This window comes from Brassica rapa, chromosome A04, assembly GCF_000309985.2.
Source record: "Brassica rapa cultivar Chiifu-401-42 chromosome A04, CAAS_Brap_v3.01, whole genome shotgun sequence".
Classification (NCBI taxonomy): Eukaryota; Viridiplantae; Streptophyta; class Magnoliopsida; order Brassicales; family Brassicaceae; genus Brassica; species Brassica rapa.
In genome coordinates this window covers 1,850,817-1,867,667 of record NC_024798.2, presented here as the reverse complement: position 1 = coordinate 1,867,667, position 16,851 = coordinate 1,850,817, and the positions used below count along the sequence as shown (strand labels likewise).

Below are 16,851 nucleotides of genomic sequence, written 5' to 3'. Positions count from 1 at the left end.
GAAGAAGAAGAAGAAGACTTATTGGTGGGTTGTTTGGCTTTAGGTTTGAGGCTATTGTCGGTTAATCGTCACGAACACCCGCTGAAACAAATAGAGTCTTTTGTTTTGTCGTGTACTTTCAAAGTCCAACATCGGTTACGAAGCAAGTGTGGAAGGCATGAGAAGTAGTATAAATAAGAAGCCGAACCCAACTTCCAAATCATACCTTTTTCGGCCTTTTGGCTAAGATCAAGTGTAGTATCTGTTCTTATCAGTTTAATATCTGATATGTGGTCCATCAGACCACACGATATTAACTCTATTTTTTAGGGAAGAAAGTCCACTAAGATAGCTTGCTATCTGGGTTTTTGCGAGTCGCCCATGCGTTGCACTACTGCACGGGCTGGCTCAACCCGCCAAAATTTAAGTCCAATATTAAACTACTCCTCCGAACCCAGTTAACTTCTGCTTCTTTGGCCCAAATTATTTCTATTACTATTAGAATTGGGTCTGAGAATGATTCACTCTTCTAATTTAATCAGATTCTTATCTATAAATAATATTGATTGTCACATTAGACTATCCTGAATAGAAAAAATAATAATAATTTGACGGTGCCTAGAAGCAAATATCGTGTTATATTAAATTATGATAACTTACAAAGGGTTTCAGATATTCTTTAGCAGCGTCACAGAAAGTCCAAGGTAGATCCAGATAATCTTATTGGGCCTAATTATAAAGCCCGTTAACAGTTGCTCTCTTTTTCTTATTTTAGTTCGCAGTCGTCGCAACAAAGGCAGAATCAACGAGTAAGGTGACTGGGCTCGGAGGAGAAGCAGCCAAACACGAACAAGACGCAGACAACGATAGCTACATGGGAGACCTATCTCAGTTTATACTTTATACGACCAGAACTCAAAGCTTCCAAAAGAAAGGTGGTGCTTTCATGACAAAGTTTTAAACTTTATAGATTAAAAACTTGCCCTTTAACGGAACTAGATTGATAGCTGAGTGAGATCGTGGTGGGTATTGTATACGTAATCTCAATTCACTTGCCTCTGGTTGAAAGATGATTGCTTTTGCAAAAGAAAACTGTAACCTTTGAACCATAGCATAAGAAGCTAAAGAATCTCAGTTGGCTTGAGATGACTGGAGATAGAGAGGAAACGGATGAAGAAGCCAGGGTCAGCTCTTGGTAAAGAAGGGTCTGGTAAGGTTGAGCCAGTGAGTGTGGAGATTCTTAGATCGAGGAAGAAGAGGAGGATATCACTGAAGAGGTATGTTCTCTAGTTCTTGGCTAGCAGTTGAGGTTTTGAGAGTCATCATTGTCCTTTATTTTCTTGAGGGGTGACAAGTTTAGCTTTACTGGTTTTGCAGGATTTGCAAGAGATATTAATGAAACTGAGAGATGAACATCTGTAGCGTTCAAGCTTTCTTCGATCAGTGTGCTATGTATTGAGTTCGTTTAAGTATACTCTACACTGACAATTTTTTTCTAAATTTGTGAATCAGTATGAAACGAGTGAAGCTCTTCTTTCCAAATGCCCTGGCGTATATGAGGATGATCACTAGATAAAGTCACAGTGCTATGGATCATTTCAGAAGCTTCGTGTCGGTGGCTGAACAGGAAGCAAGAAACAGAAGTAAGATACTGTTTGCAGTTGCATAAGCAGGTAAGTTAAGAGATGCTTACTAAAGAATTTGTAAGGAGTTGCTAATTGCCATATTAGTCATGGTTTCATAGATAGTAGATTTAGAAAAGGATGTGGAATTCTGATTTTATTAACAATATATATTAATGATGATGATGTTTTAATCTGCGTTTATACTAATATAGCATCAGTACTAAAAACAAATGGCTTAAAATCAAGAGCCAAAACCATTTAAATAATATCCAGATTCAAAGGCCATTATCTGGCATCATTGTCTGGTTTTAAGTAGCAGTAGCATAGAAAAATATTTAATTTAATAAGATCTTGAGACTATAAACTCTTAGTAGCAACTAGCAACCTTCTACTGGTAAGGGCTCTTGGTAGAAAGTCTCAAAGAGGCCAAGTAAAATGTTGAGTAGAAGAGTACTGCCTCAGAACCTGCTGCTGTAGGTTCAACTCGAATCCACCCATTGTGGCGCCATTGCTCATCAGGAACTGGAGGTCATCATCTGGCTCAGAGATTTGGCTCAGTCTCAAAGCAGGGGAGGACACACAAGGCGAGTTGCTCTTTTCGCCTGACATGAACTCCCAGGTTTGGTTCGAGTACTGATTATGTACTGAGACAGGCGGTGACTTAGCCATTATTGTAACCCTTTCTGCGTCCATCAAGTAAGCATTGGTTGATGTCTGAAGTTGTTGTTGCTGCTGCTGAGTTGTGTTTGAGTTTGACAGAAGAGAGAGAACACAGCTTGAGTCTGTGCTACTATTTTTCACCATCTCTGGGTATGTTATACTAAATCTTGAACTTCCCTGTGAGAAAACACTCCTATCCCATGATGGGTCTCCCAAAACGCTTCCTGTAACCAATCAATAACTTGCATCTAAGACACATGAGGCTGAAAAGAGAGTAAGCTATTTGTATGGGATCTAACCGTAAAGAGATGGAGAGATTCTAGAGAGACCAGAAGTGAACAGAGTGGCTCTTGTTGCTTGAGGCTTTCTTCTTCTTTCGTTGTGGCAAGCAAGTCGTCTTCTACAACTTCTTTTCTCTAAGTCAAACTCACAAAGCTGGTGAAACCTAAAGAGAAAAGAAAGCTTCAGTGAAAAACAACATATATAATAATTCATTTTTATTTATTCTCTCTAAAGACAAGAGACAAGATCAGATAATAACTAGCTGTAAAGTTTTGTAATAAGACTCTTCAAAGACGTTAAGAGCCAAAGCAAACAAAACAAAAAAAAAAAGCTCAAAAATAGTAAAATAAAAAGAGAGAAGAAAGATGAAAATAGTAAAAAAAAAGAAAGATGCAAAAAACCTGCTACATTGTTGGCAAAACCTTTGATGAAGCCCAGAGACAGTGACTTTAGATGATTTAGAGTGAATGCCACAAACTTTGTGTCTTGAGTAATATGTTTTTGCATTGCTTAGATCCATTTTACAACCTTCCACTTGGCACCTAGCTCCTGTAGTAGTCTTACGGTACTTGTTAGCCCGGTCCTTGCCGGATCCGGATCCATCCTCGAAGTAGATCTTCTGACCAATCCTGAGTCCACCACTAAGTGAAGAAGACTCTCTGGAGGAGGAACCAACTGTCTCAGTCCGGTTCTGACCCGAACCCATTAGTAACTCCATGAGTAATGGTTCTTGTTTTCTTTTACTCAGGCAGAGAAAGAAATGCTTCTGCTCATCTCTCTTTCTGTAAGTGCTGAGCCTAGAAATAGAAAGGGCGAAGGGGAAGAAGTGAAAGAAAATGTGGTTTTGCTAATTTTAGTTGTTTGTTGCTCTTTTAAATGAGGAGAGAGAGGAGAGAAGCTGACAAAAGAAGAGACAATCAAGAGTGATTGTTACTAGGCCACGACAGCTACTGATTATAGCGTTGAGGTTATGTTGTAATGAACATTTATATAAAACACAAAAGAGATTAGAGAATATTTCTTTTCTTTAACGTACACAATGATATCCTTAAATGAGACCAGGGAACATAAACTCAACATGTAAATTCTCATGTTGCTCAAAAAAAAAACTCTAGCTATTTATTCTATAACTAAATAAATTAATAGTATATTTTCACTTTGTTATATAAAATAAGATATATACTGTAGTTTTCTTAAAACTAGGAATATTAGCCTAATGATGTTAAAATATCGACCTTTATTGTAGTAGTTTGTAAATTATGAACTGGCCACATACCTATAAATGGATGGTTAGATTGTATTTTGTTGCATCCCTAAAGACATCTCCAATGGTTTACATCATTTTCTCCCTAAAAATGAAATAAAATCAAAATGAGTTTGAATTTTACTCCAATTGTTTACCTCATTTTTTCCTAAAAAATACTACTTATTATTAATTTCAAAATGCTTATAAAACAAATTTTTATATTATTTTCTAAAGTATTAATAATTTTTCTAAAGAATAAAACATAAATATTGAAACTTTTTAAATATAAAACAGAATTATATAAAATGTTAAGAACTAATTTATAAATATAAAGCTTATTTATTTTGAATGAAAACATAAAAAATTAAGGGAATATCTTTTTCGATAGTGCATCATTTTGAGGGAAAAAAATGAGTTTGTGAATAGTATCTCTTCAAATTTGAAGAGATACTATTTCACAAACTCATTTTTTTCTTCAAAATAATATACCATTAGGGATTGTCTAAGTATAATGATACTATAACAATAGTGGATAGTACTATTACTATATAAAGAGCAACAAAAACAATAGTAATAGTTTTTTTTTTGGTCAAACAATAGTATTTTTTTTGCCGTGGTCAAACAATAGTAATAGTTTATAAGTAGTAGTATTATACTCTTTGTACAAATACTAAAGTAGAAATTAAGAAAAGATAATTATGGGCAGAGAGAGACAGAGAGTGTTGGGACTCAACCAAGGATGTGACTCTTCAAGGGAACTAGTAGGTTCTTGAAAGCTTTCAGAATTATTATTTTTTGTTACTTTTTTTTTTCTTTTTGCAATTTAGATTTGGTTCTTTTCAAACAATATCTTTCTTGATAAATTAAACAAAAATTATTTGAAGAGTATGGGAAGTTTGATTCATGGTCATGTAACCATCATAATCTGTGTACTTTCATTTTCATTGAGTTGTGTGTACAACTTGGATTCTATTCCGTTTGTGTTTTGCTTTATCTACGTACACAATCTAATTTCTCTCTTTTGATTTGCAAACTGTTTTAAAAAAAAATACTTTGGAAAGTACACTTCTTCGTAGCCACTTAAAGAGCTATGAAACGCTATGAAAGTGTACTGTTCAGAAAATTGGTAAATCTGATTCCATGTATGAAACCAAAACGCACCAAACGCAGGTCCTAACAACAAAAACTGATTCAAGTCAACAAAAATAAAACAAAAAGGCAGTCTCTAAGAATCTCATTTTCAAACACCATTACATTCAACAACAGCTTCAGCAGCTCGTCTTGGTTTGTTCTTCCTCCTACTCCCAATCTGTCTAAACCCCATAGACAACGATGACTTCACTGAATCATCAGTGCTTGATTTCGATCCTAACACATTCTCTTCTTCTGTTACATTGCTCTCTTTAGACTCTTCTACTGGCTTCTTCCTCTTCCTCCCATTCTCTGCCACATCTTCTTTGCTTGTTACTGAACCGTTTGTATCTTCATCCTTCTCCACAATCTCTTCTCCTTCTCCTTCGGTTCCATCTTTAGCCAGCTTCTGTGGCCTCCCTCTTCTCCTGTAAGCTGGAATCTTTTCTTCTTCATCACCATCTTCTCTAGCGGTAGCCTTCTGCCTCTTTCTTTTCCCTCTACCTCTTCTCATTTCTACTATTTCAATTCTCTACCAAACCAAACCAAAAGACTCAAGCAACTAGACAAGAACCCTGCCAAGTGAAAAGGTTGCTTCTTTTCAATCCATTTCAGTATCTCAGCTCTGAAAAAGACAGCACAACAACACAATGGGGGAGAATTAAAACTCAAAACACATACTAAAACTCAAAGCAACACTTCATCAGTAGTAACCTCAAAACTAAGCTATAAGCAAGCTCCACAGAAACTAGTTGCATGAATAGTCTAATTCTAAAGAGAAACAACAAGATCTAATCTCCTTCCAAACCTCTCCAGAACAGTCAAACACAGGACTCACTACCGTAAAGAACAAAACAGAGAGAGAGAGAAACAAAGACTCACCTGTGAACCCATTTCTCAGAATGAGACAAAACACCAAATAAACCAATAAAAGGGTTTCTCTTTTCTTATCTTTATTGGGGTTTCAACTGATCTGTTCACAAGCTTCTGCAACTAAACCTACCAGAGAGAGTAAAACCCAGATCAGAAACAAAGGATAAGACTTTTAGGAAAGAGATCTAAAGGGAACAAAGAAACAACAACAAGTGTTGGTTGAGACTTGAGAGTGTTCGTTGAAATAGAAAAAAAGATGATTTGCTTTCAAAAGAGTTTTTTTTTTCTTTTGTTTTTTGTTTTTTGCTCTGTGAAGCTATAAAACGTAAGAATGACGCTTTCCTCTCACTTCCACCACTTTCACTGACTCAAATGGGATCTTAAGCCCGTTGATGATGGATACGGCTTTCTCCCACGCGTTTGGATAGACGCGTGTTACTCACATTCTTACTCGTTGCTGGTTGGACAAGAGACTCACAAGAGTCATAAAGACAGCTAATAAGCCGCGTGACCGCGTCGTTCATAGATTTGAAATCAGATATTTCTCTAATGGGCTTAGACCCATTTAAACTCTCGTATCCAAAGAAGAAGACATACATGTTATGTGTACAACTTGAAGGCCCATTTATCACCCCCAATTATATCTTGAAGGTACAGCTGTCAGCTGGTTTATACTCTACTCGTTTACACTTTTTTACATCTTCTTTTGTGCGCAGCACTTATTTAGGTATGGACATTTTTTCTGACATCCGAAATCGTAACTAAATCCAAACTCAAAAATTCGTCCGATCTATAAAAATATCCGAACCATATTAAGTCAGAGGAGATTGGATACCCGAATCCGATCGGGTAATATCCGATATCCGAATAAATATCTGAAATATGTATATTAACCATAAATTCTTAATAGTTTAGACTCATTCATGTTCTCTTCATAGTTCACACTAATGGTTTTGTTTTTAATCTCTTTACACCTTTCAGTTTTACTAGAGGAACACTGTTTTCTAAGGTTGCTTTGTGAAGTATTGCTCTTCATCTTTGACTACTTGATGCCCATTCTTTGATCAACCTATTTTGTTGTTGTTTGATTAATACTATATTGCTCTATTTTACACATTTCTATTAAATTCATATTTAATTATTTTTGATTCATGAGTGATGTTCATTCCAATATATCTTTTTCAAATAACTCTAAATAACCGACTGACCAAATTATCCGAATCCGACTTGAAGTGTAAACACACCTGAAATATCCGAAACTCAAAATATCTGATCTGAACCGGATGGATATCCGAATGCCACCCTACCACTCGTTTACGTTTCCAATTAGAAAAAAGTCACAAAGACCGCTAACAGGACATCATTCTTCTTGAGTTTGGGCTTAGACCCATTTAGATTCTCAGCCCAATTGTATCTTTTGACCCTGAGTTATATTTGTTGTAAATTTTTGTTTATAATCAAAAATCAAGTAATTTTTGTTTAAAAATCATCATTTTGGGATGTTTATTTATCTTTTGTTAATTGAGTAAAAGTAAAAGCTATTTTTATTAAATGAATACAAGTTAAAATAGCAAATGGATTGATATATTTGAGTAAGGATATTCAATCCGGTAAAACTAAATCAAACCGAAGTAGAAAAAGTGGTTTCGATTTCGTAAATCAAATAAACCAAATGGATGTTATTTTAAAAAAAAACCTGCGATATATGAATATAATTTGGTATATAAACCGATCAAGCCGAATAAACCGACTAATTAAAATATAATAGTATAATTATATGAAAAGTATATAATATAATTAATAATATATACATATTCATTTATTGATATGATCTTCATATTTAAAATGTTGATTTTATTAATTTAATATATAATTTTAAGTAAATTTATTTTTTATCAAATTAAATAAAACATAAATTTTACCTTTTTATTGAAAAATATTTGTGCTAGTATTTAGTTATTTAATAATATTATGGTATTACAAATTTTTGGTATTTCTGTTTGATGAAAATTATTATTATTATTAACTTTATATGTTTTCTAATTCTTTTAATAATATAGTAAAACATAGAAAATATTCTATTTAAAAGTTAAGAGTACTGAAATATCCTTATGTTTTAGTAAAACTGATAACTAGTTATAAAAAGTAAAATTCTGAAAATACTATAACAGATTAATATCTTTTATGGTTTTTTGTATAAAACCATATAAACCAAAACAACTGTATATAAACCGAATTAAACCAAAGTATATATGATTTTAATATAGTAGCAATTTTTTATAAACCGAATTACCGGAAAAAAAGGTGAACCGAAACACCCCTATATTTGAGTGTTTTCATAAAAGAGAGATCAGTAGAGAGAGAGATGTCATGCTAAACCACTCCAAATCTCCATTTAAAGTGTGTGTATGTATTTATGATGGCCTAGATCAAGTCAGAGAAGGTGGATACAATAGCTGATGCAGAACATGTGAAAATTATTGAAATTTTGGAAGAGAGATGACGTAATGAATTATATATGTTCAATGATGATGATCACCTTTATTTCGATTTCTTATGTGACTTACTAAACTCTCTATCAAGTGCTTTTCTGATAACCAACTTTCTCTATCAGTTTGATTCTCTTTAACCCCTTTTTGCTCAAACATTTCAACTTCTTACGTTACACCTTTAATAGACGAAAGCTTCACGTATACAACTTAGAGTCCATGGAACCTAGCTGGCTAGCTAATTATCAAAAGGTAAAAGAAAGAGAGAAATAAAATGAAGGAAGGAGTAGTTGCAGAGTGGTTATAATTCTTTCATCTTCTGTGTCATCCATGGATTCTCCACACGCCTTGCTGATGCACTTTGGACATGTACACCTCTTTCTTACCTTTCCTTCTGTAGTTATGTGTCATCCATGGATTCTTTCTGCATTTTCCCTACTATTATTAATCACCAAAAAGAACAAAAAATGTAACATTTAATTACTTAAAACTCATATTCTGACAACTAAAATTGAGGTATTTATATCGAGGGACGCTATGGTTGGTTATTTTTATTTAATTTGTTTTTTTTGTAAAACAGATTTAATTTATTTTTTTCCTACAAGATTCAATGATAATAGATATATACATGTATGTACCAAGTGATAATATATTGTGGTTATAGACTTATAGTATCCCAAGTTAAAATTATCTTCATGTGTAACATTGAGGGACCTTTTAAAACTTTGACATCAGAGAAGCTAAGTTCGTCAATAAAAAGAATATCGCAAAAATTTACGTGTAAATTTGCATGAAGGTTACTTTTCCTGGCCGAGTCATAATAAGAGACTCACAAAATACTGAAACAGTCTTACAATTAATAAGCATTATTGCTATAAAAAAACCCAACAATCATATGACTAATCTCCAACTTATATACCCAAATTGATAAACAGATACAACAACGAAAGTTGCAGTTTTCATTTCTCTGGTCAGGAAGTTTTAAATTAGATTGATTACGAAAACTTAAAATTACAAAGTAGATGTGTTCTGCATGTGTATGTGGGCCTGTCTCTTCTTGTAAGAAAGACAAGAGCTCCAGGGATTCAGGGGTGGCGATCAACTAAAAATCAGCACGTTGGACCATATACAGGGCCGGCAAGCGGTGTGACAGTCTCGGGCTCAAGCACGTGTCTTCCGTATAATAATAATTAATAGACTCATTTTTTTATAAAAAATTATAAATATAATAAAGAAAACTGAAAAAGGTCTAAAATTATTTGATATGTATATAGTTTTATTTTTATTACAAAATATTACTGATTAAATTTTAAAAATATTTTAAATATTATTTGCATATAATTTTTAGAGAGTAAAAAAATTTTTTTGTCCTAGAACCCCTAACAGTGTTGAACCGTCTATATATCTTAAATGACCAATTTTAGACCAGATCACCACATTGGATTTATTATCTTATATATTAAAAGAGAAGTCACAACTTTGACTCATGTGTGATTTTTTAAAAAATGGACCTAATGGACCTATTACTAGAAAGTCATGTTACATTTAATTTATAATCTTACATTATTATAGATCTAAATAACTTACTTTCTAGATTATAGGAACTAATAATATGTTTACTACATTGTAGGAATTAAATAATTATCAATCTTTTCCAAGCCAAAAACGTGATCTGAAAACAACCAATTCAATAAAAAATTATATACAATAAAATTATTATGTTTTAAAAAATGATAGACACACCTCATATATATTATACTAATATATATACCAATGTAAAATTAAAAATAAAATATTTATATAAAAATAAATGAAAATAAACACCCGCGCGGTTGCGCGGGTCGAGATCTAGTAATTACTTATTAAGAAATAGTGTGATTAGTTTTATATATCCTCGGTCTTTGAGGTTTTCAGCGAGGCTTAAGCCTTAAGCGCCGTTCGCGGCTATTTGGAAAATGAATATCAGTCATATAACTTATTCATATCATCCACAAACAAATGATGCTATATATTTAAAAGTTAATTCAAATCAGAGAAATAGTCTTACAGTTTCTTCGTATAAGCTTATCAGTAAAACATTTCATATTTACAAACAAGGATAAAAAATTTGCGTATTACCAAAACTACTATAGTATATGTGTGTGTATGAATAAATGTGATTACTAACTAGCTAATACATGCATTTGATCCAAAAAAAAAAAAACTAGCTAATACATGCATATGTAATTGAAGATTTATGATTGTGTACGTAGAAGATATGTCCTTGTTGAGATTTGTTTAGCTTATGAACCACTAAAAATTCCTGCAATGCAACTGGTCCAAGATTCCATGACGACAAGGACCTTTTGGCCTAATTTGCATGGATCCAACTTCGTAGATCCAAATGAACACCAGCCAATAAAATTAATTAAGTCCAGAATAGTAACAAAATGATAGTGTTAGATATTGTAATATAATAATCATTGTTATTGATCCGATCTAAGTTTGGGAAATGTGGGAATTGGGAAGTTAAGAAGAGTGTATAAACTAGTAGAATTTAGTAGAAGTTGTAGGCTGGGGTCTTAGTCTTATTTAAATCACTAAAACACACTCCACAAGCTACTATCCCCCAATATATTAAAAGATAAGTCACTTTAGTGATTTCTGGTGATGTGTCGCTCATATGTGAAATTTCAAAAAAATTGTTATAATTTGATTGGTCGATTTTTTTTAATTTTTATTTATTTAAATTTGATCTAAAAATTTAAGGTAAGTCTAAAAACATTTAACATCACTTGCCATATAATCTAAAGAATATTAAAAATAACAATTTATGGCAACTAAATCTCGAAATTATAGAAAGATTAACAATGTTATCTTTATTACTTTTAATATTTATAAACTATAAAATATAATGAACTGAATTTTCATATAAGATAATTCTAATAGTTTTATACTCTACTTGATGAATTTTATTCGAATTATATAATAACTATTTTAAATATTACAAAATCCAAACATGTTTATTAATATGATTTTTAAATTATTTATCGTTGTATACAGAATAACTTTATCAGAATTTTAAAATTATTTATATAATGTTATAAATTATTTATAAAAATATAAATCCTACTATATATTGATTGAGAAGTCACATAAGTAATTTTTTATTATGTGTTGATCATAAATGAAGTCTTCAAATTGTTATAATTTGATTGACCGATGATTTTTTAATTTTATTTATTATAATTATATCTAAATGGAAAGGATAATTCAATTACCACTTTCCAAATAATCTACATAATATTGGAAATAATTATTTATGGTAACTAATTGTTGAAACTATGAAAGAAAAATAATGCGATCAATTTTTTATATATTTATAAATTACATAAAATAATAAACAAAAGAGTTTATTTGAATTGATATAATAATTTTATATTCGTATAGAAATCAGACGTTATAAATTATTATATGCTATTAATGTCTAATAATTCAATGCATGCTTTATAAATCATTTATAAAATTAGAAATACATTTATAAAAATCAGACGTCTTAAATTATTATAAGAAGTTCTAAGTCATTTATAGAAGCTTATACATTAATTTATAAAATGTATTTTGAAAATTTATCCTCCTATTACAATATTTTGAATTTTTTCATTTTAATGGTAAAATTCCTCAACTATCTTTACTTACTGTAGAAACTCTTAAACTAAAGATTTACTGGTAGGTAATAGTAATTATGACCTATCAGAGTTTAATTCATTAAATAAAGTTAGTTTAGGGAGTTTTTCGTTAAATACTTAGTTTGATGGGTTTTTACCCAAAATAAACTTAGTTAGGAGGATTTAACGTTAAAATTCCTTATTCTCTCTTTATTATCTATTATTTAAGTCATTATAGTGGGATTTATTTTATCAAAAACCAGTTGCAATCAACTGGCGAAATATCTTCTTTCATAATATCATGCATTTAATATTTAAATATATATAGCAAGATTTAAGTTACCAAAATTATGTATATATTATAAACATAATATCTTTAAAATTTTATTAGAAGATATTCTATCTCATAGCTGAATTAAAATTTATTAGAGGTTATTATGTCTCATAGCTTCTCTTGAAAACTAGGTCATTTATAAACTTAAACTAATTTGCTATATAAATATCACGTCAGCTCCATTAGCTTCACGCATCTATCTTTTAAGTTTTCATATGTTTTTGATTGTTATAATTTAAATTATATTTTTGTGATGTTGCGCAGGTGTATGATAATCAATAAGTAACTCATAGACGGGAACACCATTACTGGTAATTTTATGGGAGATTCTTTTTCTCCGTTTATTTTTGTTCTTCCTCTCCATGTTGTATCTCTATCTATATTTTTGCATCAGTAGTGATTCAACTAATAAAAATAGACGACTCTATTTATCCAGGAACTGATCATCCCTTTCGAAAAAAGGTAATTCTTTTTTTTAATAAAATTAAATCACTTATCAAGAATATAATATAAGATACGTAGGCTAATCAAGTGCAATTTATTTATTGTGTGTGATCCTCTTCGGTACGTCTGAGAGCCAAAGGTAATCTCAAATCTTTTTAAAAACCTTGAAACTCATTGATGTTGTCCTATCAATTATATAATTTGTTATCTTTTGGGAATTGTCTACATCTTTAAATATTTTTGGTAGAATTACCTCTTTTCTGACTCAAGGCTTAGAGAAGGAAACTGTAAATCATCTCTGCTGTTACAATGAAACCAATAATAATAAATCTCAGTTAATTCAAATCTCTCTTTTATATTTCATAGTTGATTTTTTTATTGGGGTTATGCGTGAAATATTTATTTTTTCTCAATTATATTTTTCTAATGTTTTAAGATTAGCGTTAAATGTGATCATTTTCTAAACGTTATAATTTCTTTGTTCATATGAACATAGTATAAATATCAATATGTAACATCGAATCTTTTATATTAACCATATACATGTAACATAAGTATTATATAGTTGTAAATATAATATCAATTTAATATTAATGTTAATGTCCGCACATGCGTGCCGACGGTCCAACTAGTATCCATTATTTATTGATTTAATTATCTAACATTTATGAAGTTATTTTTACGTCTTTAAAATATTGTAGATTCTTCAGAAGGCTGTCTGCGTTTGTAGTTAATTATATCAAATTAACAGAAGTGAGACATAAAGTGGTGGGAATCTGAGATTACATAATATTAATATAACGACAAATAAATACTAGGAAGTGTTTAATTTGGTTTCTTTAACCTTACGCAACGTTTTAATTAGTTTGCTCTCTTCCCGATACCTAATTTGGAGTTGAAAAATTCAGTCCTCAGCCAAACCCTTGTGGCTCACTCTACTTCTTGTGTTACGCCACACATATACATCAATTATGTTTCTAAGAAAGTAAACTTATGAATAAACAATTGAATAGAAGTAAAACCACAAAATATATTTGTTTTATGCAATAAAATACAAAGAAGGCAGACCAATCTACGTTGTGGTTCACTCTACTTCTTGTGTTGCACGATAATTGTCTTCTCTAAAACAAAGTAAGCTTACAGAAAATCAATTTAATATAAGTAAAACCACAAAATTATATTGGTTTTTATTTTTTTATGCAGTAAAATACAAAGAAGGCAGACCAATCTACGTTGTATGATTGTATTTGTAAAGATTACGAGTATGTGGTTCACAATTCATTTTGCGTGTCTAATCCTAATCGATAACGTAACACAAATCACACCTATATATATCAACTTAATTATCAAGATCCTTTCTTATTTAAATATTTTAGTGTCTATAACAACATTTTCTCGCTAAGAATTAGGAAATAACAAATCCACTTTATCTAGAGGATAATTCTACTAAAATTTACAATCGTGTTACAAAAAACAAAAAAATAAGAGACTATTCACAGGACAATAATTTTTGGAGAAAATCAAATTACAAAAACTTTATTCAGAAAATAACAAAGAAATGAGTGGCAGAAAAGTCAGGAAAATCTTGTATAAAGTCCCACGAGTGTTGTTCACTTTAATGCATAGAGAGAAAATAAACACAAAATAGTGTGAGAAAGAAAGAAAGAGCCTCTCTCTTGATCAGTCTTTAAGTCATGCAGCTCAAATCATCATCATGTTCATCATCTTCTACTTCCACTTCAACACCGTCCATGAAACTCAAAACCCTAATCCAAAATCTCCTCGCACACCCTCTCTACCGTTTCCTTAGAGCTGTCTCTAGAGCTAAATCAATCTTTCTAGAGATCTCTAAACACAACAACAAGAAACGAAAGCTTACCATGTTTTATCCAAGAAAGGCTTCAAAGAATCAACGAAAGATCTTTTTCGGATCGTTCAGGTTGCATTACAACTGGTGTTCCTCTGATGTTGTTCCTGTCCCTCAGCCTCTCCCTTCTTCTGTCTCTGACATCAATGGTGTAGAAGATGATGAGTCTCAGCTCTCTGGCTACCTCGAGTGGCTTGAGCACAAGAAGGTAGAGGATTTGGAAGAAATCAGAGATGTAGGAGAAGTGGATGATGATAATGATATTGATCATTTGGCAGATATGTTCATCGCTAATTGCCACGAGAAGTTCTTGCTCGAGAAAGTGGAATCTTATAGGAGATTTCAAGAAATGTTAGACAGGAGTTCGTGAATTATCAGATGTCAAACATAGATTTTGACTTTTGTCTTATTAATTAATAATCGTGTTGTAAAATCGTAGCTAGTTTGATTTGATAATATTGCCAAAAGGTGGTGAAAGTGTATCTTGAAAGTTTTGGGGGTAATGTGCGAGAAGTTAAACTTTTGGGGTAGGCAGTGAAACATGATATATGGTACAAAACAATAATTTTTGCTGTCCATCTAATTGGGCACATGTAGTTAAGTTGTGAGTTATTATTGTTTGGTAAACTGCATCGAACTTACCTAGTACTTAATTATGCAATATCTTGAGAAAGCTTGAAGTGATTAATTACGCGAGGATATAAGAAAATTAGAGCAACAAATGTTTTTTCAGACGAACAAAAAAGAATTACAAAAGATAAAGAGAAGAAATACCTTTGTTAGATACAAAACAGAGTTAAAAATGGACATAAATAATACATAACGGTCACTAAAACATCTTTAATCAAAACTTAGATTGACAAAAAAAAAACGAGATTGATTGGCTATACAAACGTAATATAGAGTACTTGCATTTTACAATTATTCTATAGGTCATTAGTTAATATTTAAACAAAAAAAATGCTTAGGAATTACGTTTCTGTTTAAATACTGCTTACATCCTTTCATTAAACCGCAAGTCTTAAAGATATCCACTGGGGCGGAGGGAGTGTATGGGGAGTGGGGTCAGCTTACCCCACTATTTTTTAATTTTTTTTTGTTTTTGTTAAAGAAAAATTATTTTGACCCCATTTAATAATAAATTTTGACCCCATAAAATTATTTTGACCCTAGTGTAAATTGATCCTGGCTCTGCCACCACAAGCAAGAGAAAATTGCTTGGAAAAGTAGAATAATACATACATCTAATTGAGTAGCATGTAGCCTCAGTTGATTGTGCATACTACAAGAAAACACAAGTTTTACGAGGGCAGTTTTCCTCGTGACTTCGTCGTAAAAGCAGTGTTACGAGGAATTAGCGAGGAAACCCGTTTCGTCGTTATACGTTTGTCGTAACGCATATATCCTCGCTAATTCGTCGTAACATAGCGAGAAAATAATTTCGTCGTAAAAGCGAAGAGGAATATTTCGTCGTAAAGACCACGTAAAGCTTCCACGTAAGGACGTCGCTAAATTTCCTCGTAAATACCACGAAAGACGTTCCTCGTAAAACCCACGTAAATAACTCGAAAGTAAATACTCGTAAAGTAAACGTAAATACCTTGATAGCTTTTCTCGTAAAGACCACGTGAACTTTCCACGTCATTTCCTTGTAAACAATTACTCGTAAAAACCTCGTTAAGCTTCCACGTAAAGAAGTCGCAAAATTAGCTACGAATTTACTTCGTTTCGTTATTTTACAGAAATATAAAAAATTATAATTAAAAAAATAATTTAAATAATTTAAATTATTAATAAAATTAAAATTCTAAAAAAATCAAAACCAAAATATTTTATATATAAATAAGTTTTGAATTCATAATACAAGAACCGAAATTAAAAAGAATTAAGGGTCGTGAATCGCCCGATAAAATTCATCACTCCTCGCCGTTACATCCGCCTCGGCATGTGTGTCGGATGTTGACTCGCCTGGAATAGGATTTCGTTGTCGCATGGTCATCGGGGGAGGAGGAACCGATGGTCCTCTAGAAGAAGGAGACCCAAAGACTCTCTGAGTGTACTGAGTCTCGGGGACAGTCTCTTGTCCCGAAGAACCGGGAGCTGATGAAGACGACGGGTCTAAACGATTACCCGGCTCACCGAACATCTTTCTGTAATGGGCAGTAAGTCTACCTTTTCGAACCTGAGAAAAAAATTTAATTTTTTAAATTTTCGTCAACAGTATATTTTCCAACATTATCCACCTAATCAACACTAAATAACATATGATCCGTA

At 31.9% G+C, this 16,851-nt stretch overlaps 3 protein-coding genes and 1 non-coding gene across 5 annotated transcripts; 2 read left to right on the top strand and 2 right to left on the bottom strand.

The window, feature by feature from the left end:
• Nucleotides 1-201: 201 nt before the first annotated feature.
• On the top strand, nt 202-396 carry LOC117133830. The gene has a single exon (XR_004457873.1). It is a non-coding gene; the product is annotated as a U2 spliceosomal RNA (small nuclear RNA).
• Nucleotides 397-1,743: 1,347 nt separating this feature from the next.
• On the bottom strand, nt 1,744-4,565 carry LOC103863019 (squamosa promoter-binding protein-like 15). Of its 2 annotated transcripts, none has more exons than XM_009140754.3 (3): nt 2,948-4,565; nt 2,564-2,709; nt 1,744-2,488 (listed from the first exon to the last, which is right to left on the bottom strand). In XM_009140754.3, exons 1-3 carry the CDS (start codon nt 3,262-3,264, stop codon nt 2,022-2,024), a joined length of 930 nt encoding a protein of 309 aa, XP_009139002.1. In that variant the 5' UTR covers nt 3,265-4,565; the 3' UTR covers nt 1,744-2,021. The 2 variants fall into 2 exon arrangements, with proteins under 2 accessions (XP_009139002.1, XP_009139003.1); XM_009140755.3 differs by having other exon boundaries at nt 2,594-2,709.
• Nucleotides 4,566-4,811: 246 nt separating this feature from the next.
• On the bottom strand, nt 4,812-6,251 carry LOC103863017 (cilia- and flagella-associated protein 251). The gene is made up of 3 exons (XM_009140753.2): nt 6,004-6,251; nt 5,806-5,922; nt 4,812-5,548 (listed from the first exon to the last, which is right to left on the bottom strand). The coding sequence occupies exon 3, from the start codon at nt 5,435-5,437 to the stop codon at nt 5,033-5,035; it is 405 nt and encodes a 134-aa protein (XP_009139001.1). The 5' UTR covers nt 5,438-5,548; nt 5,806-5,922; nt 6,004-6,251; the 3' UTR covers nt 4,812-5,032.
• A 5,548-nt stretch (nt 6,252-11,799) lies between these two features.
• Nucleotides 11,800-15,214, top strand: LOC103863016. Its single transcript, XM_033290513.1, has one exon. It carries the CDS (start codon nt 14,405-14,407, stop codon nt 14,945-14,947), a length of 543 nt encoding a protein of 180 aa, XP_033146404.1. The 5' UTR covers nt 11,800-14,404; the 3' UTR covers nt 14,948-15,214.
• The last annotated feature ends 1,637 nt before the right edge of the window (nt 15,215-16,851 follow it).

Bases quoted from the DNA above. Each gene is read 5' to 3' on its own strand.
- LOC103863019 (XM_009140754.3), bottom strand. From the start codon at position 3,264: ATGGAGTTACTAATGGGTTCGGGTCAGAACCGGACTGAGACAGTTGGT. The intron at 2,710-2,947 runs GTTTTTTGCATC...TTTTCTCTTTAG, and splicing joins TTTTGCCAACAATGTAGCAG to GTTTCACCAGCTTTGTGAGT. The intron at 2,489-2,563 runs GTTAGATCCCAT...GATTGGTTACAG, and splicing joins AATCTCTCCATCTCTTTACG to GAAGCGTTTTGGGAGACCCA.
- LOC103863017 (XM_009140753.2), bottom strand. From the start codon at position 5,437: ATGAGAAGAGGTAGAGGGAAAAGAAAGAGGCAGAAGGCTACCGCTAGA.
- LOC103863016 (XM_033290513.1), top strand. From the start codon at position 14,405: ATGCAGCTCAAATCATCATCATGTTCATCATCTTCTACTTCCACTTCA.